At 48.5% G+C, this 25,289-nt stretch overlaps 1 protein-coding gene across 15 annotated transcripts in view; it reads left to right on the forward strand.

Annotated features, from left to right (window-relative positions):
* msi2b (musashi RNA-binding protein 2b) overlaps window positions 1–25,289 on the forward strand; it is a 474,084-nt gene that overhangs the window by 129,811 nt on the left and 318,984 nt on the right. For all 15 annotated transcript variants that reach the window (XM_068008413.1, XM_068008425.1, XM_068008411.1 and 12 more), the window contains one exon: window positions 3,286–3,378. In XM_068008413.1, the coding sequence (XP_067864514.1) occupies window positions 3,286–3,378 (93 nt within the window). The remainder of the gene's footprint in view (window positions 1–3,285; window positions 3,379–25,289) is intronic.

Genomic DNA, 25,289 nt, shown 5'->3' on the forward strand with positions numbered 1-25,289 from the left:
ATAGCTGGGGCTCAAGCACCGATCTCTGTGGTACCCCACTAGTCACCGCCTGCCACCCCGAAAAAGATCCATTTATTCCTACTCTCTGTTTCCTGTCTGTTAACCAATTTTCAATTCATGCCAGTATATTACCACCAATCCCATGTGCTTTAATTTTGCACACTATCCTCTTATGTGGGCATAAGTGCATATCAAGTGCACATCCAAGTACTTTTTAAATGTGATGAGGGTTTCTGCCTCTACCACCCTTTCAGGCAGTGAGTTCCAGACTCCCACCACCCTCTGGGTGAAAAATTTTTTCCTCATCTCTCCTCTAATCCTTCTACCAATTACTTTAAATCTATGCCCCCTGGTTATTGAGCTCTCTGCTAAGGGAAATAGGTCCTTCCTATCCACTCTATCCACATTACAAACTCTTGTTACTGACGTTTGGCTCAGTTGGTGGTCCAACACCTCAAGAGTCGGAGAGTTGTGGGTTTTGACCTTGCTCCAGGACTTGGGCACGCAATCCAGGCTGACACTTCAGTGTAGTGGAGTGGGGGGTGCTGCATTGTTGGAGGTGCTGTGCCTCAGATGTGTTGTTAAACTGGAGCCCATCTACCTGTTCATGATCCCATGACGTTTTTGAAGCAGTGAAGGGGGTTCTGCAGGTGTCCTGGTCAACATTTCCCTCTCAGTTAGTACCTCTCTAAGAAAAAAGATTAGTTTTTGGCACTTTGCTAATGAAAAATGGCTGCTGTGTTTGCCGACACAGCAACAGTCACTCCAAAATCAATTCACTGTATGGAGCACATTGAGATATTTCAGTGTTGTAAGGCATTATGTAACTAAAACATTATTAGAACACTGCAGCAGAACAGGGGTGTGGCGTTAGCGCTGTGCAGCCCAAGGCAGTCAGGGGATCCTGAGCGGATTCAGTGAAAGGTTTGAAGATTGACTTTATCGGACTGAACATTTGCAGGGGGCCTCAACAACGCCCCCGAGCCTGAAGGGGCCTTAGGTCTTGATCAGGTAAATCCCCCCGATGTCCCACCCACCCTTATCTCACCAGTGCCCCTTAACCTTGACTTTAAAGGCGGACTAGGCTGTGTTGACTGTCACGGTAGTGTGATGGTTTCAGTACAATATGTTCGAAAATAAAAATGATGCTGCTTGTCTTCTTCAGGGCTCTTTAGGATATAAAGTAGATCCTGTTGTGCTCGGTTGAGATCAAAATGATTGTTTCCTGACTCGCGATATCTGCCCCTTAGTGCAACCCCATCAACAAAACCCCATTTGAAAAGAAAACAAATTATATGTTCACACTTGGAGTACTGTGCACAGTTCTGGTCTCCATATTACAAAAAGAATATAGAGGCTCTGGAGCAGGTGCAAAAAAGATTTACAAGGATGATACCAGAACTGAGAGGTTATGTCTATCAGGAAAGACTGAACAGGCTGGGCCTCTTTCCTCTAGAAAAGGGAAGGCTGAGGGGGTGACCTGTTCGAGGTCTTTAAAATTATGAAGGGGTTCGATAGGGTAGATGTAGAGAAATGTTTCCACTTGTGGGGGAGACCAAAACTAGGGGTCATAAATATAAAATAGTCACGAATAAATCCAATATGGAATTCAGGAGAAACTTCTTCACCCAGAGAGTGGTTAGAATGTGGAACTCGCTCCAATAAGGAGTAGTTGAGGTGAATAGCGTAGATTCATTTAAGGGGAAGCTAGATAAGTACATGAGGGAGAAAGGAATGGAAGGATATGCTGATCGGGTTAAATGAGGTAGGGTGGGAGGGGGCTCTTGTGGAGCATAAACACCGGCAATAGACCATCTGGGCCGAAAGGCCTGTTTCTGTGCTGTAAATACCATGTAATGTTCCTAACGTCCCCTTGCTGATCCACGCCTGTTGTTAGGGAGGCTACATTGCCACAGGTTTAATGCTCCATTGCTTGGTGTCAAAGATTGGAAGGAGATAGGACTGACTTTGTGATTGCCATAGTGTTTTTTTTTCAGTCTTGTGTCAGCTTGGCTCAGTTAGTATCACTCTTGCCTCTGAGTCAGAAAGTCCTGGGTTCAAGCCCCACTCCAGAGACTCGAACACACAACCTCGGCTGACACTCCCAGTGCAGTAGTGAGGGGGGGGGGTGCTGCTCTGTCGGAAGTGCCGTCTTTCAGCTGAGATGTTAAATGGAGGCCCTGTCTGTCTGGTCAGGTGGGCACGATAGATCCCACGGCACTGTTTGAAGAGCGGGGAGTTCTGGTGTCGGCCTGTCCTGGCCAACATTCAGCCCTTCATCAAAAACTTAGACTGGTCATTCCTTCCTCGATATGTGAGTGGCAATTTCTTTTGTGCGGCAGGAGGGACTGGTATTGGTGGGTGGGTGGGTGTGGGTGTGTGTGTTTATATATGTCTGTACCGCTTGCTGTGTTTGTTCCTCTCCCGTTGCTGCTCTGTATGTATGTCTGTCTGTACCTCTCTCCCTCTGTCTCTGGTTGTTTGTATATTTGGTTTCAGTGGGTGGTCCCAGGGTTGGCTCCTGATGTGTGGGTGTTGCGGAGCCTTCGGAAGCCTTAAAGTAAATTTGCCGGATTCATTACAACCGGTGGGTGGAAAGACTCATTTTTTTTTCCCCCCGGTCTCCTTGCCTGTCCGGCCTTGGCAAGACTGGCCCAGCGGCAACAGCATGACGCTTTGCCCAACATAATGGCAGCTTGCCTTTCTCTATCTCTGTCGCTAGGTTTTTAGGGCAGCGTTATAACAGCAGCGTAAAAATATTCAATCGGAAAATGGAGGACTCTCTCCCTCTTTCATAAAATCATGCAGCACAGAAGGAGGCCATTCGGCCCATCGCACATGTGCTGGCTCTTTGAAAGAGCTGTCCAATTAGTCTCTCGCTCTCTCACTCACTCACTCGCTCTCTCGCTTTCTCCCTCTCGCTCGCTGGTTCTCTATCTCCTCGTCGCTGTTTCTCTCTGTGTTTCTACATGGAATGTTTGTATTTTAATTGCAGTTTAGGATATAATATTTTTCTAAGTGGGATCCCCGTCTTTCGTCAGTTCAGGGTCTTGGCCTTTAACCCTTGCAGTCAGAAGGAAATGTTCTTTTTAAATTAAAAGGCCTGTCGTTTCATCTCCTTTCCCCTGTTTTGAGGATTTCCAAATTTCCGATGATTTATAACTGACCTCCGAACAATCGAGTGTTCGTCCTTTATGACATTTTCCCCGGTTGAGTTATTGTAGGTTATGCAAATTTAAAAAAATAAAAACTGAACATTGTTGTTTTTTTTCCCCTTTTTTTCAGATGGTCACACGAACAAAGAAAATATTTGTCGGCGGATTATCTGCAAATACAGTAGTGGATGATGTAAAGCAGTACTTTGAGCAGTTTGGCAAGGTAGGAGTGAATAAAGATGCAGTGGAATGTGCAGAATTGAAACAATAATGTTAATCCACAGAGAAGGATGGGGATACTTGTTTTGGAAGTTGGCAGAGGCTCTTTATATGTATAGTTACTTGGCCTTGGGCACAATTCTGTATGTGATTCAAAGCCACTAGAATTCCATACAATTTTTGGACTCTAGGGGAATCAAGGGATATGGGGATCGGGCAGGAAAGTGGAGTCGAGGTTGAAGATCAGCCATGATCTGATTGAATGGCGGAGCAGGCTCGAGGGGCCGTATGGCCTACTCCTGCTCCTATTTCTTACGTTAATCCCGGCTTCGAACACCATATTTGGTTCATCCCAATCGGTCATGTCTCCCCAACCTGCGCCAGGACGAATCGAGCAGATCATTATTAACGTGAGAGTATTGGGAACCATTGGTGGACTTGAGATTCGGGGCTGGTGTTTTACAGCACTGTGATTATTGATTTATTGCGACAGCTCTTCGAGGCCTTGTCATCGCTCATCCATTTTGCCCGTTGTGGTTACTTAGAATTCTGGTTTAGCTTGAATAAACATTTCCCCCCCCGCCATCCGACTCTGTAACAAACATGGGCGGGAATACTTGCACGAATGAAGAGGTGCAGCCAGAGCTGGCAACAACGGGAAGATGTTAGGAGTGGGATTTAGGATTACTGACATGTGATACATCGGAAACCCCTATAAACCTGCCGAGAGGTATTTTGTTTTAAAAACGTGGCCAATATTATTGCCCCTGCTCTCTGTCCCGTTCTCTGGTGAAGGTAAACTTCGAGTAGGGTCTGACTTGATAGCAGTCATGAGAGCAGAATGATACCGGGGCTAAAAGGGTTAAATCATGAGGACAGGTTGCATGGACTAGGCTTGTATTCCCTTGAGTATAGACGATTAAGGGGTGATCTAATTGAGGTGTTTAAGATGATTGAAGGATTTGACAGGGTAGAGAGAGAGAAACTATTTGCTGGTGGGGGAGTCCAGAACAAGGGGGCATAACCTTAAAATTAGAGCTAGGCCGTTCAAGGGTGATGTCAGGAAGCAGCTCCTCACACAAGGGGTAGTGTCTGGAACGTACTCGCCCAAAAAGCTGTTGAGGCTGGGGTGAGGGGGTGAGGGGCGGGTCAATTGAAAATGTCAAAGTTGAGATTGATAGATTTTTTTTTTCAGGTAAAGGTATTAAGGGATATGGAGCTAAGGTGAGTAGCCATGATCTGATTGAATGGCGGAACAGGCTCGAGGGGCAGAATGGCCTACTCCTGTTCCTACGTTCCAGTCAGGAGCAGAAAGCCTGAACCAGAGCACCCCCTCGGTCGAAGCCAGCAAACCCGGCACTGATTGGGGATTGAACCGGAAACCTTTTGGGGGGGGTGGGGGGTGTCTGAGCAGCTCAGCCGTTCGCTGCATAGATTCACTGAGCCATCCGGGGAGCCCCTGCACGGCCGTTTCTGAGAAAGAAATGTGTCATTGGCGTCCTTTATAAAACCAAAAATGAACGAAACTTGATGGGCCTTGGGACTACTTTCTTGCACACTGACGCGGAATGATTCAAAGTTGGGGGGGGGGATGGACTACTTTCTTCTACAATGCCCTGGAACGAATCGGCAGGCATTCTCAAGAATCTAAATTGAGAGTTTTAATTCTATGTTGATTCTGGAGTGTGCCCTCGACAGTCTTTTGGTTAATGCGATTCACTACGTTCAAATATTTCCATGTACTGCCCCTTGTTGTTTGCGCAGTGTGTTTGCTGAATAATCCTAATATAGTCTCCAAAGCCAACTTGTAGCTCTCTCGATTTGAGAGGGACGTTTTTTTGTCCAAATGTTGCTAAAGATGTACGACTCGAAAGTATTAGTTTCAGTGCTGCGGTTGACATTCACAGGTTAGACAGTGTCAGGTCACAACAGTGTTCATTTATAGCTGGCATGGTGAGGGCTGCTTCCTTCCTGCAACCCAGTTTGCATGTGGGCCTTGGCTGCCACATCAGCGAAACGTCTAGCCACCTGCATTTCTAGTCACCCAAACTGTGTTTGTACGTATCAAACAATCTATATCAGCCAAGCTTTACATATACGTGCTCTTTCTGTCCGTCGCTCTCCAGGCGTCTCACACGCAATGATACAAATTCCTCTGTCGCACCTTTTTAAAAAAAAATGTATGAAGAAACATTTGCAATGTTTAGAGAAGTGCTTCAGTCAGGTGATGTACCTGAGTCACAATGTCTGCAGGCTCTTAATTGGCCAAACAAAGCAAGGGTTCTGATCTCCAGCATAGACAGCAATTAAGCTTTGAACTAACCCAGTATTTACTTAACAGCAGTTAGACTTTGTAGCCTTAAAGGGAAACAGACATACTGGTTAAATACTTGAAACGGAAAAATCTGCAGGACTGTGGGGCAAGAGCAGGGGACTGGGACTAATTGGATAACTCTTTCAAAGAGCCGGCACAGGCACGATGGACCGAATGGCCGCCCTCTGTGCTGTATGTTTCTATTCTGTGATTCTAGTAGAGATGTCAATTGTGTTTTGCATGATGTAACGTTCCTCTCCTTGTAAAACTGTACGCCTTTTGACTTACCACGAGTAGAGCCATGGGAGATTTGCTAGTTATACACAGAAAAGGTCTTGGGTACAGCACGTGGCCATTGCACTCCAGGCATCACACTTCAAAGTCTCACACTCTTGTCACAGATGGAAAAACAATCTTTTTTTTTTAAGAAAAGAAAGCCAGTCACGTCACGCTGATCGCTTTTGACATGGAGCCTAAAATTCCGAAGCGCTTTTCAATTTGCAAAGCTCTCCTCGTCAAAAAGCAATTAAACTCCGATTGACCCGAGGCCGTGTTTACTTAACAACGGTTAGAGTTTATGCCCTTAAAGAGACACAGCTGCACCTTGGCAGCCGAATAACACATTGTGCGTTACATGGTGTAGCACTTCTGTCATTGTAAAACTGAGCTTCACCCGACTCATGACAGATCCGCTGGTTTATGTAGATGTTGAGAGAAGGCATTTTTTTTCTGTGTGAGAACTGATCTGTTTATAACTTGTGTTGAAATTTATCCGACAGCGGCTCATAAAAGCTTCTTGGAGGATTCCAGTAATGACTTCCCCCTCCTACCTTGGCCTACTCATGGAATATCAGAAAATGTAAAAACTCCAGCCCTGTGCGATCTACTGTGTCTTGAACCCAGTTCTTTAGAAGGTCGATTCCGAGCTCTTTTAATGGTGTAGTGGGTCGTGGACCAGCCAATGTGCTAACGACAGGCCAGGAGATCCCAGTTTCGAGTCTTGTTCTGTGCTGGGTTAGATAAAGTGCTACAGGTGGCTTCAACTCTCCTATTGAGGGGGAAGAATCAGCTCCCTATTGTTGTAAAGTAGGTGTGTAAGAAACTCTGGTGAGGATAGAGCCGGGGCTCGGCAGTGATGCACTCCCCCCAGTCAAGTACCCGATTGGCACCCGTTGGGTTTACGCAACAGCGACAAATTGTATTTATACAGCGCCTTTAACATTGTAAAACGTCCTAAGGCGCTTCACAGTAGTATTATCAGACAGAAATTTACACGGAGCCAAAGAATTAGGACTGGTGACCAAAAGTTTGGTCAAAGAGGTAGGTTTTAAGGAGTATCTTAAAGGAGGAGAGAGAGGAGGAGAGGTTTAGGGAGGGGATTCTGGAGCTTAGGGCCTAGACTGCTGAAGGCATGGCCGCCAATGGTGGGGCGAACGAAGGGGGATTCGTGCAAGAGGCCAGAATTGGAGGAAAGCAGAGATCTTCGAGGGTTGTAGGGCTGGAGGAGGTTACGGAGATAGGGAGTGGCTAGGCCATGGAGAGATTTGAACACAAGGATGAGAATTTTAAAATCGAGGCGTTGGTGGACCGGGAGCCAATGTAGGTCAGCGAGCACAGGGGTGATGGGTGAACGGGACTTGGTGCGAGTTAGGCTACGGGCAGCAGAGATTTGGATGAGCTTAAGTTTATGGAGGGTGCAAGACGGGAGGCCGGCCAGGAGAGCATTGGAATAGTTGAGTTTGGAGGTAACAAAAGTTGCTCGGGCCTGTGGTACTTTGTACCGCAGCAAGAATCAGTAGCTTTTGGGGCGAAAATGGAGGAAAAGAAAGTAGCTTCTGCCCACACTAAGCATAAAATACAAAAGGAAATGTTTCCAAGTTCAACAAAATTAAAAGATTAAGTGCTAACTGGTCCCCCTGTTGTGCGCTACAATACAAACAGTCCCACTAATGAGGACCGTTACCCTTCAGTGATTCACTCTTTTTCCACTTCGACTTATGTTGAATTAATGGATTTCTCATTCCTGTGGTCAGAGTACTCAATGGTCATTCGTTTGGGCCCCATGGTTGCCATGATGTAATCTTCCCACTGAGAATGATGGGCGAGTGAGGTAATTGCAGGCTCATAGCTCTTGTGTAAAGTCCAAACGACGCCAGTGTTATTTCTGTAAGTGAGCGATGGGCCATGACTCAAAAGTTGCATCATTTATCTACAGTTTTTAGCCAGGATCGATTTGGGGTCAATTTTAACCCTAAGTGGGTGGTGAGTGGTGCGATTGTTTTACCCACCCGATGCCCTTGGTGTGATGCAGCTCACCGGGGTGGGGGGGGGGAGGGAGGGAGGGCGCGGGCCAGCAGCGAGTCAGAAGATTTTAATGGGTATGAATGCTCCTCGTGGCCCCACAAAAATTTATGGGGGAAAGTGACCACTAAAACCTACCTTTTCAGAGGCGGCCTGTAGCAGTCCCTTTAAGGAGCACTGGCTAGGCCACTGATTGGCAGGTACCAAGGGGTGGAGCGTGCGCAGTTTACAGTCTGCTGATTGGTACCTTTAAAATTGTGTTGCTTTTCTGTGTACGTCGTAGGACCTCGATTAGCATATTCAAAGTCGGCACTTGCCTGAAACAGGCGGGCACCTGGCCTGCCCAGTCAGAGGCCCCAACCAAAATGGCAGTGGGTGGGAACTGAGCAGGAATGAGGCGGTCAGTCAATCTGCCGTGATTTTCGGGGCGCTGTCGCCAATTAGAGTTAAAATCGCAGCCAACATGTCCTCATTAGAGGAATAAATGAGAACTGTAAGCAGAGGAGTAAGAAACCACTAAAGAAAGTTGGATTATAAGACCTACATTTTGTTAGTCTGCACCTATGGCGAGGTGTTCACTTAGGAAATTTAGGACTAAACGTAAAGGAGAATTTGAAATCTCGGGGGGTGGGGCATTGGCCCCTTGTTTAATGGGGTTCTGTCTGACTGTAATTGGGCAGGAATGGGGTGAATGTTGATAGCAGTCATCTCTTGCTTTCTCTTATCCAAAGATAAGCACAGATAAGGGAATCTCGAAACCTGTGGTTCCCCCTCACCCACCCCATCACATTTAACAGCCTGTTGAATGATTCCAGAGTTGCGGCCTCTTTTACCCTACCCTGCAGACCATTCCAGGTATTACTCGCTCTTTGTGTGAAGAAGTGCTTCCTGACATCGACTCTGAGCTTGCCTCTGACCAGTTTGTACCATTTGCCCCCTTTGCTCTGCACCTGTGGTTTAATTTAAAACCATGCTCCTGATCAGATTGTTTCACACAGTATTCGGGGCTCAGCTGTCTTAAGAGTTTTAAAGTAACGTTGGAGTGAGGATTTCTCTGGTCGCTGTGTGTGGTGACATTGCAAATGAGTTTTTTTGTGAAGCCTGTCTCTATCACTGTTTCAAGGTAGCTGTTGCACACGTTCTTGGAACGTATTAACGGAGCGGCTACATGTAGCCGAGCCGAAGGAATTCTCACCACCCCGAGATGTTAATCAGATTTGCAAAATATCTACATTCCATGAAGAGAGTTCAGTAATTAAGGCCTTCTTGTATTATATTTCAAATTGGCCTGTGGCCTGGGAAGGTAGCAAAGGATAGTGATCTCCCTTTGTGAGAATGCAGCGGCCAGTATGGGAAACTGTGATCCTTTGTACCTGGCGGGGTGGGGACTGTGGAAAAAGAGCCAAATGATGTTGAATCCTGTGAAAGAAACGCCCATAAGGAGAAACTGCAGAGTCCAAGAAAGACTTGAGTGGTGATGTGATGGGGGAGAGCTCTTGTCTCCATTACTTAAACTGAACAGTTTTAATTGGCTTTTTTTGAATAAGTAGCCGAAGCAAAAAAAATATATAAAAGATTATTTTCTAAAGACATTCTCAGTCACTCTGACAGCGTCTCTCCTGGTCATTGTGATTTTTTTTTTTCTCTCTCCATTCTTGTGGAGTTGAGGTAGAAGATCAGCCATGATCTTACTGAATGGTGGAGCAGGCTCGAGGGGCAGTATGGCCTACTCCAGCTCCTATTTCTTATGGTGAAGGTACTCTCACAATGCTGAAGGAACGGCCAATATATGTTCAAGTCAGGATGGTGTGAGACTTGGAGGGGAACGTGCAGGTGATGCATCTGCTGCCCTTGTCCTTCTAGGTGGTGGAGGTCGTGGGTGTGGGAGGGGATAGTAAAGTAGGTTGAAGATTTTTGTAATATTGGTTCCTGTTCCAGGGTTAGTATGAAAAAAACTTGTATTTATTACCTCTGAGAACATCCCAAAATGCTTTACATCCAGTGAGTTATTCTTGAAGTGCAGTCTCTATTGTTGTGGGTCTAAGTGGCAGCCATTTGGTACACAACAAGATCCCACAAAGGGCAATTTGGGAATGATTGGTTAACCTATTTGTGGTGATGGAAGGAATGTTAATCGGGACATCAGGAGAACGCCCCACTCTTCAGATAGTGATATGGGATCTTTGACATACATCTGAACTACTGGAACAGGCAAACGGGACCTGAGTTTAACATCCAACCTGAAGGGTGCACCTCTGGCAGTGCAGCACTCCCTCGGTACCGCACTGAAGTGTCAGCCTAGATTATGAACTCAAGTCCTGGAGGGGGGACTTGAATCCTCAAATTGTCTGACTTCTCGGGCGAGAGTGCTACCAGCTGAGATTTGGTAGTGATTGCAATGGAGACCACCGGGTATCTTTCTTTTTTTTATCTTTTGCTTTACGTCTTCATTGGGTTTTCATCGAAAGTTGCTGTACGCTGCACAGTCTGATTCCATTGGGGGAGGTGCCTAGTTGATTTATTAACTTGTATATAGCGAGGAGCCACTTCTGGTTTCAACAGTCTTCCCATGTCCACTGTTTCACCGGTGCTCCAGATTTGTTTCTTTATGCCCTGGGCCCACCCCGGTAATTTGTGTGCTCAAAGAAGACGAGCAGCGAGTTCTCCCGGTGTCTCGGTCAACCTCACTCCCTCAACCAACACCACACACGCAAAAATAGATGAACTGCTTGTTCATTTTTCCACTGTTTTGTTGGACAGGTTCTACGAGGCTCCAACTTAGTGATGTACATTAGTCAGTGCCCTTGAATCTGCTGGTAATGCATTTAAGGGGAAGCTAGATAAACACACGAGGGAGAATGGAGTAGAAGGATATGCAGAGGGGAGGGAGGAGGCTCACGTGGAGCATAAACACCAGCATGGACTAGTTGGGCCAAATGGCCTGTTTCTGTTCCGTGCATTCTATGTAATTACTAAATTCAGAATGGATTCCCTACATAACGACAGTTACTGCACTTAAAAACGAATTCCACGTCTGTGTTTAAGAACTTTGAGATGTTTTTGACAGTGTGCATGGTGCTAAATAAAATGTAGGTGTTTAAAAATTTATTCTCACAGATCCAAAGCTGGTGTTTTCTTATTAAAGGAGGGGCGTGAGAAAATGGGTAATTCTCTACCTTAAGACTTGGGTGGAACCGACATGGGGAGAGGTGCAATGCAAAGTTTGAAGGGCTTTTTCATCGGGGTTGACTGAAACAGAAACCAGATCCTATTTGAAATCCAACTTGGGGACCGAGTCACACACTCAGAGCTCCTTAATCACGGTTGAAGTAGTGAACGGAATAATTAGTTTGGAAGGCCTCTCCTTAGTCAGCGGTTTATCCTAATCGGCTTTGTCTGTGCCCAACAAAGTGAGCTTATTCTGCTAAGCTGCAATAAATCCCGTCTCTTTGTTGTTTTTTTTAAAAATTCATTTTCTCTTTTATATTTTCTGCCAGAGTTTTCTTTCTATGACTGTACAAGTCATTTCCAATCCAGTGGGTCACTACAATCGTTCCTTTATAAGACAGCTGCCCTAGTTCCCATGTCTCTTGTCTCCTCTATTTCTTTCTCTCTCTGTCTCTCTCTTTTTTTTCTTTCTTTCTCTCTCTCTCTCTCTCTCTCCTCCCTCCCCTCACAACATCCCGACATCCAGGCCTGCTGCTCTCAGGTTATTTAAAGTACGGCCAGGGCCGAACCCTCCCAAGGCCCTACGAGAAGGCCTCTGAAGTCATTACCGGGTACTTAGTGTGAGAAAAGATGCTTTTCTCCGCATGTGATCATTTCAGTTGGGTTTACTAGGCTGGTGCCAGTCTGTACAAGGAGAAGGCTTCTTTGGACAGATGAAAGCCCAGCTCATTTAAACTTGTGCAAACTCTTGGAGCTGTCGTTCTTGTCTGTTTTATTTGTTGATGCACTGTATTTACTTGCCGTATGTGTATGACTTACAGTTGACATAACCGTCTGGGAATTCACACCTCGTCGGGTCTGAGTCTGTTGGAGGGCCACAGGTGGGTGAGCCGCAAGAAGAGGACAGACTGGGAATGTAAAAAGTACTCAAACTTGAATGAGATAGTAGGCTTTTCAAACAGCCACCTCCTGTTTTACACTCGAGAACATCTGGTTACTTGTAAGCAGTTTTAATTAAAGTGACGATTATGCTCCCTTTTCCTTGGCATGCACGGGACTTTTGTTCGAAATAAAAATGAAAAGCGAGAAGCGCACTGATCCACTCCCACGTACTTCATCTCCGTGTCCCAGCCTCTCGAGAGCTCTGTGCAGCTTCTATTACTAATTCAGTTTGAACACTCCTAATGTGATTGCAGCAGCCAGTTTCTGCTGCAGTCCTTCCCATTGACTAGATGTAGTCATTATCCCATGACCTTTACAGCTTAACGTGGGTTTGCCCCCTGGTAGCTGTACATCTAACAGGCAAATCTGGCAAGATAAAGCAGACAGCTGGGACGAAGGCTGTTTGAGCTGGGCGGGGGGGGAGGGGGGAGTTGGGGGGGGGTTGCTGCTTGGTAATAGTCCAGCTGCTTTACCTCTATTTATAAAACCTTATTGCTAAAGTATTAAATGATATTTTTCAAATTATTTATCGAGATGTGTCACCGTTTGACTCCTTCGTTGTCACTCAAAATGGACCCCAGGTTTGTTTTCAAGATGATGGGAGTCGTATTTGGGGAATAGGCCAATTCTACCATCCCCAGGTCAGGTAGAGCAGAGTTAGGGTTAGGCCGGGGTAAAGCTCTCCTTACGTTGCAGTCAGTGGCGTACTCGGCCCCGCAGAGGAGTGCTCCCAGAAGTTTTCCGTTTCCCATACCAGCCGTCATTATGGTCTTTTCTTGAGTGAGACTCCTGGTCGGTTTTGCGTTCTTGTCTAGTTCTTCACCGGAAACTGCATCGAGATTTCCCCGACTTCCGTTTTGCCTCAGCGCTGGGATGGCATTGAACTCGGGTCCCCAAGGAGGAAGTACATTCCATCCAATTGGCCGATTAGTCCCATAGACGGAGTGCCGTGCACCGGCTAACGTCCCTCGGTCACCTCCTGTTTTATGCTTGAGAACGTCTGGTTGCAGGCAGCCTTGGAAGCAGATTTAATTTTTCTTTCCTGTGGTGCCATGAAGTTAACCACTGATAACATGAATGGGGAAATCCGCCCACAATTCACAGTCCACATTCACAATGTTAGTGGTGGAGAAAGTCCACGCAAAATGGCTGCCTCTAACTCAAGGTTCTGAAGCATAAAACAGAGCAGCAAGAGGTAAACGAGACTGATCGAGAATATCTTCCTTTGTGACATTTAACATCGCGAGACTGGTCAAATTTACTTTTTCCTGTAAGTCACTGGGTCACCCAGCCCCTGGTCCAGGCGTGTCCAGTTTTTCTCTTCATGGACCCACATGCGTGTGAATCATGGAGCATCTGGGGCCACTTGGAAAGTTTAAAACCCTGTTCCCATTAATTAGCTGACATCCCAAGTTGCAGATACCATTGGATCTTGGTGTTCTGATCCAGCGAGTCAGCAACGCCGCAAAAGCTCTTTCCAAACCCTCCAGGGCCATAACGTTGAAAAAACAGTCAGACCAGTGAATGAGAAATAGAAGCACGAATGGGGACAGAGTTGCCTGGTCTTCGAGGGTCAGATTGCCAAGGTTTGCAGGTCACATCCCTGCCCTGTTCCACTCTGATGGGCCTCTCGACGAGCTGCTTGTAGCCCAACAGAAGGATTCTTTTCGTTTGAAAAGAAATCCAATATTTTACTGGCTCACATTCGACCTATCCAATTAAAGTGGCTGTAAAATTAGCACTGCGAAAGGTGAACCAGCTTGGGAAAGAAACCCACCTGTCTGATTGGACAGTTTGAATTTGCAGTATCGAATTACATGGCTGAATTTTTGCTCCGTCTACCTGATTGGCTGTCTCCAAACAACTATTCAATAAAGTACACTTTGAATTAGTGACCTTTATATTGTGCTTGCTTTGAGCAGACCCCTGTCAAAATATCCAATCGGACAAATATCTGACTGCATTTCAACTCCCTCAGTACTTGTGTGGGATTTCTGTACATGTTAAATAAGGAAACGTAAGCAGTAATAACCGAGAAGAGAACCAGCAAGAAGCGGGGGGAAGTTTCTGTTATTTCTACATTTATGTGTCATTTGCGACAATGGGAAGCTCACCCAATTTATTCTTTTGGTGAGCATTTTTTCTCTTCCCCCACCAACCCACCCAATCTGTCTAGATGGCACCCCTAGGTCACACAGGCCATGTCCAAGGCTTGTCATTATTTCCGCTTTTGACAGGTTGGGAAGTATGATTATAGATGAGTTCTCCTGGTGTCATGGATGACATCTCTGCAAGACTGATATGAATGTTGCAGCCAAATTGGCTGTCATGCCTCTGCTGGCCGTAAATTGGGGGAATGGATTCCGCGAGTGATGAGTGCTGGTGATTTTTCGACTTCCCCCCCACCTCCCCCCTGCCCCCCGCCATTCCTCTCCTCCTCGATTCAAGCCTGCCTTATATTCATTTTTTTAAAACTTTTTTTTTTTGGTTTGCTGTCTGTCTCTCTGAATTCATCTAATAGCTTCCATCCTGTCGAATTTTGTTATGTTCCTGAAGTGAGACGCTCTCACTCGCTCACAGGAATACTCTGGGGACGGATGCCTATGAAAATTGGATTCGCCAGCCTGGCTCGGTAGCTGCAAGCTTGCGAGGTAAAAAACTTGCCTGCGCGTTGTAGCTTTAGTCTCCCAAGGAACCCGCAGGAGACTCGCAACTCTTGAACCTCCTCTGAGCCTGATTGCTTTTTAAGGAGCACTGGGGTCGATTTTAACCGGCCGGAATCGGCGCTAACAAGTCAGTAACGCCCTGGAGGTGGGGTTTGGTGGATTTACCCCAGTGTTAACCCCAATGATCGGCCTGCTGCGACACTCTCAGGGGCCTACCGATGGGCGGCCGAAGCACCTGCCTGTTTCAGGCGGTCGTTCTCTATTAATATGTAAATCGGGATCCCGTGAGGTACATAGGAGCTCCCCCCGGTTGCCATTCGAGGAGAGAACAAGTCGGAGCGTGCGTCTTGGGGGGGGTGGGGTCAGTAGCGTAAAGGAGCTGGGTGCCCGTGCCATTTATAGTGCCACCGAGCGCCTGCCCCAGGGGTGGAGTGGCATTCCGCCCGCTCCTTGGGGTTTGCGGTTGGGGACAGGTGGTGCAGGCCGTTCCGGGCACAGAACAGAGATGTGTTTTTTTTAAGGTTAGAGAATTGACCGCTGCCGATTTCTGACCTTTTTGCGAGCTCCAGTTTTGTCAGTGTGTAATGTGGTCAACAAAGTCCCACCAGCGGTATACGTCCCACTGAGGGAAGAACGGGTGGTACTCGTGGGGCGTGCGGCGGGCGGCGGGCGGCGCCATCCCACCAGTCCTGCCACCCCACCCTGTTCTGACGTGAGCATTGGCTGATGCTTCTCTCTTGACCGGCCTCTCACCTTCCACCCTCCGTAAACTTGAGCTCATCCAAAACTCTGCTGCCTGTATCCCAACACGCACCAAGTCCCGTTCACCTTTCACCCCAGTGCTCGCTGGCTCCTGGTCTGGCAACGCCTCGATTTTAAAAATTCTCGCCCCCTCCCTATCTCTGTAACCTTCTCCAGCCCTACAACCACCCCACCCCCCCCACAAGATCTCTGCGCTCCTCCAATTCTTGCCTCTCGCGCATCCCTGATTTTAATCGCTCCACCATTGGCGGTCGTGCCTTCAGCTTCCTGGGCCCTAAGCTCTGGAATTCCTTCCCTAAACCTCTCTGCCTCTCCCACCTCTCACTCCTCCTTTAAGAGGCTCCTTAAAACCTACCTCCACCTGTCCTAATATCTCCTTATGTGGCTCGGGGACAAATTCTGTTTGATAATCGCTGCTGTGAAATTTCTTGGGACGTTTTACTACGTTAAAGGCGCTATATAAATGCAAACTGTTGTTGCATGCGAGAAGCACCTGTGCCCCCCCCCCTTTGAAATTTCACTGTGGATAATAAAGAAGTTGGGGGTTGGTGGGGGAACCTGCCCAAATTCCTCCCCTGCCAACTGAAATTGTGTCACCGACGCCCAGGAACCTGCGGCCTGTCGGTGCTGTTAGTGGCTGTTACAGAGGCCGCGTCTGTCACTCTGTTCGCACGCGACCATCGCAGAAATCCTTACCCTAGGAAAGCTCGTGGAATCGATTTCCCCGCCCCCCCCCCCCCCCCCTCCAGTGGCTCAGTTGGTTGAAGTAATGCACGGCGTGGAACTGAACTATGAGAACAGGAAGGCCCTTCGTTCGACCACCGCCCCTGTTACGTCGATTGACCTCAGCCAGGGAGGGGTCGTCACGATTGGGATCAGCGGCGCTGGGGTGGGGAGTGGCGATATCAGCTGGTAGTCCTACCCTGATCGCTCCGTGCTGGCGATTGCGCGCGTGCGTGCGTGTGTGCGTGTGTGTGTGTGTGCATTTGTACGTGCGTGGACATTGAGATTGAACAGGGTTGGACCCCGCTGTGATGCCACCCCTGCTCAAATAGCTTGCCAGCGCTGTCAAGGCACAGGAGGGCTCCCAGCAACTGTGCATTCAGACCTCAGAATCTGTGCCTTCAAGGGTGGAAGGACTACATGGCGGCAGTGGGGGGCGTCTGGGGAATTAAAGGCCAGGGAGAAATTTCGCTGTTGTAGGTTTTACATTAAATACACATCCATCATCCTGCAGTAGACAGACAAGAATCAATCTTAACTGCTGTCCAGTACACCCACTTCATTCTTTCTCTGTCTCTGTTGAACAATACCAGTCATTTTCCACGGACATAACAGGGCTTAGGGTCAAGCAGTTATTGAAGGTGCATCGTCAACCCAGCCCGGGTCGGCCGCTCGCGGGCCCCTCCCTCGCCCGGGTCGGCCGCTCGCGGGCCCCTCCCTCGCCCGGGTCGGCCGCTCGCGGGCCCCTCCCTCGCCCGGGTCGGCCGCTCGCGGGCCCCTCCCTCGCCCGGGTCGGCGCCGCTCGCGGGCCCCTCCCTCGCCCGGGTCGGCCGCTCGCGGGCCCCTCCCTCGCCCGGGTCGGCCGCTCGCGGGCCCCTCCCTCGCCCGGGTCGGCCGCTCGCGGGCCCCTCCCTCGCCCGGGTCGCTCGCAAGCCTGAGTTTAAATTGATAACCAAAGGACCATTTGCAGTGCTTTCTGGGTATATTTATGACCTTATTTAAGTGGATCATTTTTTCTCCGTGTTAGTGAAATATCCTGTAGCAGGAAGTCAGTTACTGCCAGACCAGCTTGTAAATCATCCCGCTATACTGAGTAGGGATTGGCTGATCTTAAATAAAAGACCTTTTCCCTAAGACAGACAAATAGGGAGTGGGAATGGGAGTTGGCAGTGGTAATAAAAAGCATGATGAGTTTCCAAAACCAGACTTGTGCCATCAAACAAATAAATCTTTTTTTTGTGGTGTTGTTACACACATCGATAAAGCCTGGGCAGATATTGTTTAACTGAGAGTCTTCAGCTCCACTGAATTGTGCTCCTAGTCCCATCACTGGCATTCTTTTTCAAGTTTTCTCACCTGCTGTCCTCTGAAGGTGCTGATTCTTGTTGGTCCACTGTTACGTAGGAACAGGAGGAGGCCATTCAGCCCCTCGAGCCTGTTCTGCCATTCAATTAGATCATGGCTGATTTGTATCTTAACTCCATCTACCTGCCTTGGTTCTGTGACCCTTAATACCCCGGCTTAACAAAAATCTAGCAATCTCCGTTTTGACATTTTTAATTGATCCCCCAGCCTCAACAGCTTTTTGGGGGAGAGAGTTCCAGATTTCCACTCCCCTTTGTGTGAGGAAGTGCTTCCTGACATCACCCCTGAATGGCCTAGCTCTAATTTTAAGGTTATGCCCCCTTGTTCTGGACTTTACCTCACAAGCAGCCCTTCCTCATGTGCAGGCCTAGCTACTGAGTGTTGTTGGGCTGTTCAACTGTGGTAGGAATCACAGTTGGGCCCTGATCCTGTCCACGCGCGCGCACACACACACACACACACACACACACACACACACACACACACACACACACACACTTTCAGCAGGAGTCTCCTAGAGAGGGACCAGGAGTAGGACCGTTGCCCAGTTTGTCCCCTCGCAAGCACGGGGAATGTTGAGGATCGCCTGTCACCACATCCAAGATCATCGATCTCCAGACTGTACGGTTCAGACCGGGAGGTACGTTCACTCAATGAGCCATCAGTGGAGTCCCACTGTTTGACGTAATTGTTAAGCTACTGACCTACACAATGGTCCCTGAGTGAAAATTAGTGCATTTCCAGAAGAGGTTACTGGACGGTGACCAGGAACTCTGGGCAATTCCCTCTCCCATCCTGGCCCAAAGTTGCTGAGGTCAAATGTAGCTCCCCCTCTCCCCTCTCCCCTCCCCCCCCTCCCCTACCCCCCTCCCCTCCCCCACTTTCCCCCCTCACCCATAGCTGAGATCAGTCTCGTTCAACATGGACTGGGGATGGAAGCTGGACCCCTCCTGGTCAGTCTAGCTCTGTAATGGCACTGGGCTATTATCCCTGCAGTCACATACAACAACAACAACAACAAATTGCATTTGTATAGCGCCTTTAATGTAGTAAAATGTCCCAAGGCCCTTCACAGGAGTGATTATCAAACAAAATTTGACACCGAGCCACATTAAGGAGATATTAGGACAGGTGACCAATAGCTTGGTCAAAGAGGTAGGTTTTAAAGAGCGTCTTAAAGGAGGAGAGAGCGGTAGAGAGGCGGAGAGGTTTAGGGAGGGAATTCCAGAGCTCAGGACCCAGGCAGCTGAAGGCAAGGCCGCCAATGGTGGAGCGATTTAAAATCAGGGATGCGCAAGAGGCCCGCGACCTCTACCACCTAGAAGGACAAGGGCAGCAGGCACGTGGGAACACCATCACCTGCATGTTCCCCTCCAAGTCACACACCAACCTGACTTGGAAATATATCGCCGTTCCTTCATCGTCGCTGGGTCAAAATCCTGGAACTCCCTTCCTAACAGCACTGTGGGAGAACCTTCACCACAAAGACTGCAGCGGTTCAAGCAGGCGGCTCACCACCATCTTCTCAAGGGCAGTTAGGGATGGGCAATAAATGCTGGCCTTGTCATGCCCACATCCCATGAACGAATAAAAAAAATTGGTGAAGAGTAGCTTAACATTCTTGGTTTGCACATGAAGAATGGCCGCTTGGTTTAAGTACCAGATGGTGGCTGAGGGACTCTATCCCAGTAATGGTCAGTGCCTTTGGAGAGAGGGGAGAATGTTGGCTAGGGTTGGCTTGAGCTGGGGGGTTGGGGTGAACTGGGAATAAATTCAGAAGACTGATGGAAAAGTTTATCAATTCAGAAATGTAAATTTTCATGCCAATATCTTCAATTACAAAAGCAGAATGAAAGAGCTGCACAGGATGACGTAGAACCTCTTAATTTATGGCCTTCTTTTAAATAAACAACACTTTGTGATCTTGTTTCAAGCCTCCGATGCTTTGAAGCTGTGATCAGCCTGCCTGGGTCCAGAGCCAAGACTCGGGCTTCAAAGCTTTGCCGACTGACGAGGAAAGAAAATGCACAGAGTTCCCTTCTCAATCCAATCGTCCCATGAACCCAGCAGAAGAAAGGAACTCGGGGCTGGAAGCAGGAAAGGCTGGGGGTGTATGGTCAGAATCACTAGTGATACCGGGGTGAAAAGGGTTAAGTTACGTGGACAGGTTGCATGGACTAGGCTTGTATTCCCTCGAGTATAAAAGATTAAGGGATGATCTGATTGAGGTGTTCAAGATGATCAAAGTATTTGATAGGGTAGATGGAGAGAAACTATTTCCTCTGGTGGGGGGAGTCCAGAACAAGGGGGCATAACCTTAAAATTAGAGCCAGGCCGTTCAGGGGTGATGTCAGGAAGCACCTTCTTCACACAATGTAGTGGAAATCTGGAACTCTCTCCCCCAAAAAGCTTTTGAGGCTGGGGATCAATTGAAAATATCAAAGCTGAGATTGATAGATTTTTGTTGGGTAAGGGTATCGAGGGTTACGGAACCAAGGCAGGTAGATGGAGTTAAGATACAGATCAGCCTTGATCTAATTGAATGCCGGAATAGGCTCGAGGGGCTGAATGGCCGACTCCTGTTCCTATGTTCCTCCCTATGACAGGGAAAGACAGGTTAACTCTTGAGTTAGAGTCAGTGGGAGGGTTATGACAACCCCCTCAGCCCCCTCCCCCCCACTCCAAATCATTTTGAGGTTGGCCAATGCGGACTCCATGTTGTTCCCGGGAGCCTCTGTCAGCCGTTCCCGGCCTCCAGGTTCGGCCTGCAGGTCCGTGTGATTCCCGGTTCAGCCATCGGGCCAGGTAAGTCTGCATTCCCCAGTTCCCAGCTCGGTCCCCCTCCCTGCCAAGTCGGCCAGATCTCGAGTTCAACACCCTCCCCCTCCCCCTCCCCCTCTCAGTCAGCACAAAGCCAGCTCCACCTCCGGCTGGAAAGTTAGTTGGCTATTCACCCGGGGTGGAGGAGTGGGGGGGGGGGTCATCATCACAGCTGAACTCAATTCTCGTGGCCGCCCGACATTTGGTTCATGCCAGCGAATTCCCCACGCAGGATAAGTTTGTGATTTCCGGTCATACGGTCAGCCTCTTAGAACATAAGAAATAGGAGCAGAGGTAGGCCATTCGGCCCTTTGAGCCTACTCCACCATTCAATCAGATCATGGCTGATCTTCGACCTCAACTCCACTTTCCCGCCTGATCCCCATTTCCCTTGATTCCCCTAGGGTCCAAAAATCTATCCATCTTAGCCTTGAATATATTCAACGACTGAGCATCCACAGCCCTCTGGGGTAGAGAATTCCAAAGACTCACAACCCTCTGCGAAAAGAAATTCCTCCTCATCTCAGTCTTGAATGGCCGACCCCTGATCCTGCGACTATGCCCTACTAGTTCTAGACTCTCCAGCCAGGGGAAACAACCTCTCAGCATTTGCCCTGTCCATCCCCCTCAGAATCTTACACGTTTCAACGAGACCACCTCTCATTCTTCTAAACTCCAGAGAGAATAGGCCCATTCTACTCAACCTCTCCTCAAAGGACAACCCTCCCATCCCAGGAATTATACAAGGATCAGGGGGCGGGAGGTGGGAGAGATTGAAACAGAATTAAAGAGGAAGGGCAGGTTGTCCCCAAGCTGCTGTTAATTACTGCTTAGTGGCTGCCATAGGATGATGTGGAGATGCCGGTGATGGACTGGGGTGGACAAATGTAAGGAATCTTACAACACCAGGTTATAGTCCAACAAATGCCATAGGATGACAGGGACTTGGGGGGTGTATATATTGGTAGATCGAATCGGGTCAGGACCTACTCCGTTAATGGTAGGGCGTTGGGGTGAGTTATAGAACAAAGAGATCTGGGAGTACAGGTTCATAGCTCCTTGAAAGTGGAGTCACAGGTGGATAGGGTGGTGAAGAAGGCATTCAGCATGCTTGGTTTTCATTGGTCAGAACATTGAAACACAGGAGTTGGGATGTCTTGTTGAAGTTGTACAAGACATTAGTAAGGGCCACACTTGGAATACTGTGTACAGTTCTGGTCACCCTATTATAGAAAGGATATTATTAAACTAGAAAGAGTGCAGAAAAAGATTTACTAGGATGCTACCGGGACTTGATGGTTTGACTTATAGGGAGAGGTTGGATGGACTGAGACTTTTTTCCCTGGAGAGTAGGAGGTTTCGGGGTGATCTTATAGAAGTCAATAAAAATAATGAGGGGCATAGATAAGGTCGATAGTCACAATCTTTTCCCAAAGGTAGGGGAGTCTATAACGAGGGGGGCATAGATTTAAGGTGAGAGGGGAGAGATACAAAAGGGTCCAGAGGGGCAATATTTTCACTCAAAGGGTGGTGAGTGTCTGGAACGAGCTGCCAGAGGCAGTAGTAGAGGCGGCTACAATTTTGTCTTTTAAAAAGCATTTGGACAGTTACATGGGTAAGATGGGTATAGAGGGATATGGGCCAAGTGCAGGCAATTGGGACTAGCTTAGTGGTATAAACTGGGCGACATGGACATGTTGGGCCGAAGGGCCTGTTTCCATGTTGTAAAACTTCTATGATTCTTCTATGATTCTATATTGTCTCCCTACTCTCTCTCAGCTGGAGTACCGAGAGTGACCTGGCAAGGAGTCCAGAGGAAATGGTTAGTGATGGGGTGTGGAGGGTAAATGGACCACCAATGTGTGCTACTGAACCAAATACACTTGGAACAACTCAGATTCGATCCCTTAAGTTAGCTGGTGTCAAGTGGGGTTCTCCTGAGTGACCCTGGTTTAGGGAGTAGGGGGGGAGGGGTGACTGTTTGTTGAAAGCTGTGCAGTGACCCCAGCTGGAAGAGAAAGAAAGAACTTGCATTTATATAGCAACTTTCACAACCTCAGGACATCCCAAAGCGCTTTACAGCCAATGAAGTACAGTCACTGTTGTAATGTAGGAAACACAGCAGCCAATTTGCACACAGCAAGCTCCCACAAACAGCAATGTGATAATGACCAGATAATCTGTTTTTTTAGTGATGTTGGTTTGAGGGATAAATATTGGCCCAGGGCACTGGGGAGAACTCCCCCCTGCTCTTCTTCGAAATAGTGCCATGGGATCTTTTACTTCCACCTGACAGGGCAGACAGGGCCTCGGTTTAACGTCTCATCTGAAAGACGGCACCTCTGACAGTGCAGCACTCCCTCAGTACAGCACTGGGAGTGTAAGTCAAGATTTTGTGCTTAAGTTTCCGGAGTGGGACTCGAACCCTTCTGACTCAGAGGCGAGAGTGCTACCCACTGAGCCACGGCTGACATTGAAGGGGCGCTTGTGGGATTTGGGTTGTGAACGGGATCAGGCGCCCCCCCCCCGCTCCCTAAGTTGGAATAACCTACTGACGGTCGCGTAGAAAGAACGGGCCACTCGGAGCCAGCTACCAGACCTGGGCCCCAGGGCAAGACAGCGAATTTGGAAGAGGAGGAGAGAAATAGGACATTTGTAATAAGGAACAGAGAGAGAGAGAGAGAAAGAACATTTCAGATAGGAGCAGGAGTAGGCCATACGGCCCCTCGAGCCGGCTCCGCCATTCAATAAGAAAGATAAAGGAAGTGTTGACTTGCTCCAGAGTAATCATCTTCGTCCCTGCTATCGGCAGCTCAGTGACAGTGACAGGAGCGTGAGTGTCTGGCAAAAGCACACATGGGGTTGTATTTGTTTGTGAAAAACAGCATAACAATGGTATATTTGGAGAGGGAATTAAGTGCAGCATCTGTCTGCCTAAACAGCAGATAATGAAGCCACTCCGGAGAATGTCAGAGCATCGCTCCCAAATGCTTAATTAGTTTTTATTTCCAGGTTAATGATGCTGAGAGCGCACTGGGACCTCTGGGGGCCCCAACACTTCACGTACTCAGTGAGATTTCTCAAATGAATCACCCCTCCCTTGTACCCCCTCCCCTCTCCAGCCCCATGCCCTCTGCCTCCCGCTCCTCAGAAATACAGGGGTCTGCTTGCCTTGGATGTGTTGACATTCCCCTTGCCGACTGATCCTCTAACCATGCAGTGTCCAATGCCAGGATCTGTAGGAAGGACGGATTTGTATTGGGCAATGTCTGTTGGCAACACTAAAAAAGCGCAGGAGTCGGACATTCAGGGATCAAAAGCCTGCAAATTTTTTTTTTGGATCCATTTTTTTTTTTCCTATTCCCCTTTTGTTCACTCCCTCCCTCTCCAGAAAGTTCTGACCCCCCCCCCCCACACTCGGAACTGCACACAGACACCTCCCACTCCCAACAGGGCCACAGATAGTCAGCTCCCACTCCCAACAGGGTCACAGATAGACAGCTCCCACTCCCAACAGGGCCACAGATAGACAGCTCCCACTCCCAACAGGGCCACAGATAGACAGCTCCCACTCCCAACAGGGTCACAGATAGTCAGCTCCCACTCCCAACAGGGTCACAGATAGACAGCTCCCACTCCCAACAGGGCCACAGATAGACAGCTCCCACTCCCAACAGGGCCACAGATAGACAGCTCCCACTCCCAACAGGGCCCACAGATAGTCAGCTCCCACTCCCAACAGGGCCACAGATAGTCAGCTCCCACTCCCAACAGGGCCACAGATAGTCAGCTCCCACTCCCAACAGGGCCACAGATAGTCAGCTCCCACTCCCAACAGGGCCACAGATAGTCAGCTCCCACTCCCAACAGGGCCACAGATAGTCAGCTCCCACTCCCAACAGGGTCACAGATAGACAGCTCCCACTCCCCAACAGGGCCACAGATAGACAGCTCCCACTCCCAACAGGGCCACAGATAGACAGCTCCCACTCCCAACAGGGCCACAGATAGTCAGCTCCCACTCCCAACAGGGCCACAGATAGTCAGCTCCCACTCCCAACAGGGCCACAGATAGTCAGCTCCCACTCCCAACAGGGCCACAGATAGTCAGCTCCCACTCCCAACAGGGCCACAGATAGTCAGCTCCCACTCCCAACAGGGCCACAGATAGTCAGCTCCCACTCCCAACAGGGCCACAGATGGACAGCTCCTCAGCCCAGTGGGTCCAGACTCTGCCACACAAATGGGGATTCACGTATAATTTGGGTCCCATATAACGGCAGTGGGTTGAAACCAGGAGCGGTGGAGGAGTTGTCTCTGCCTCGCCCAGCAGCTCACTGGTGCTGAGCCCACGCAGACCAGGAAGAAAGAAAAGAAAGGACTTGTATTTATATTTATCCACCAGCCCTGTAACCCTCCGAGATCTCTGCGCTCCCCCAATTCTGGCCTCTTGCGCATTCTCGATTTTCATCGTCCCACTATTGGCGGCCGTGCCTTCAGCTGCCTCGGTCCTAAGCTCTGGAATTCCCTCCCGCAAACCTCTCTGCCTCTCTACCTCTCGCTCTGCTCCCTTTAAGACGCTCCTTAAAACCTACCTCTTTGACCAAGCTTTTTGTCACTTGTCCTAATATCTCCTTATGTGGCTCAGTGTCAGATTTTATCTGATGATGCTCCTGTGAAACACCTGGGGATATTTTGCTATGTTAAAGGCACTATATAAATGCAGTAAAAACAGAAAATGCTGGAGACGCTCAGCAAGTCAGGCAGCATCTGTGGAGAAAGAAACAAAAGTTAACGTTTCAGGGTCCATGACCTTTCGTCAGAACTGGAAGAAGTTAAAGATTTGACAGTTTA

This window comes from Heptranchias perlo, chromosome 28, assembly GCF_035084215.1.
Source record: "Heptranchias perlo isolate sHepPer1 chromosome 28, sHepPer1.hap1, whole genome shotgun sequence".
In the NCBI taxonomy this organism is placed as follows: Eukaryota; Metazoa; Chordata; class Chondrichthyes; order Hexanchiformes; family Hexanchidae; genus Heptranchias; species Heptranchias perlo.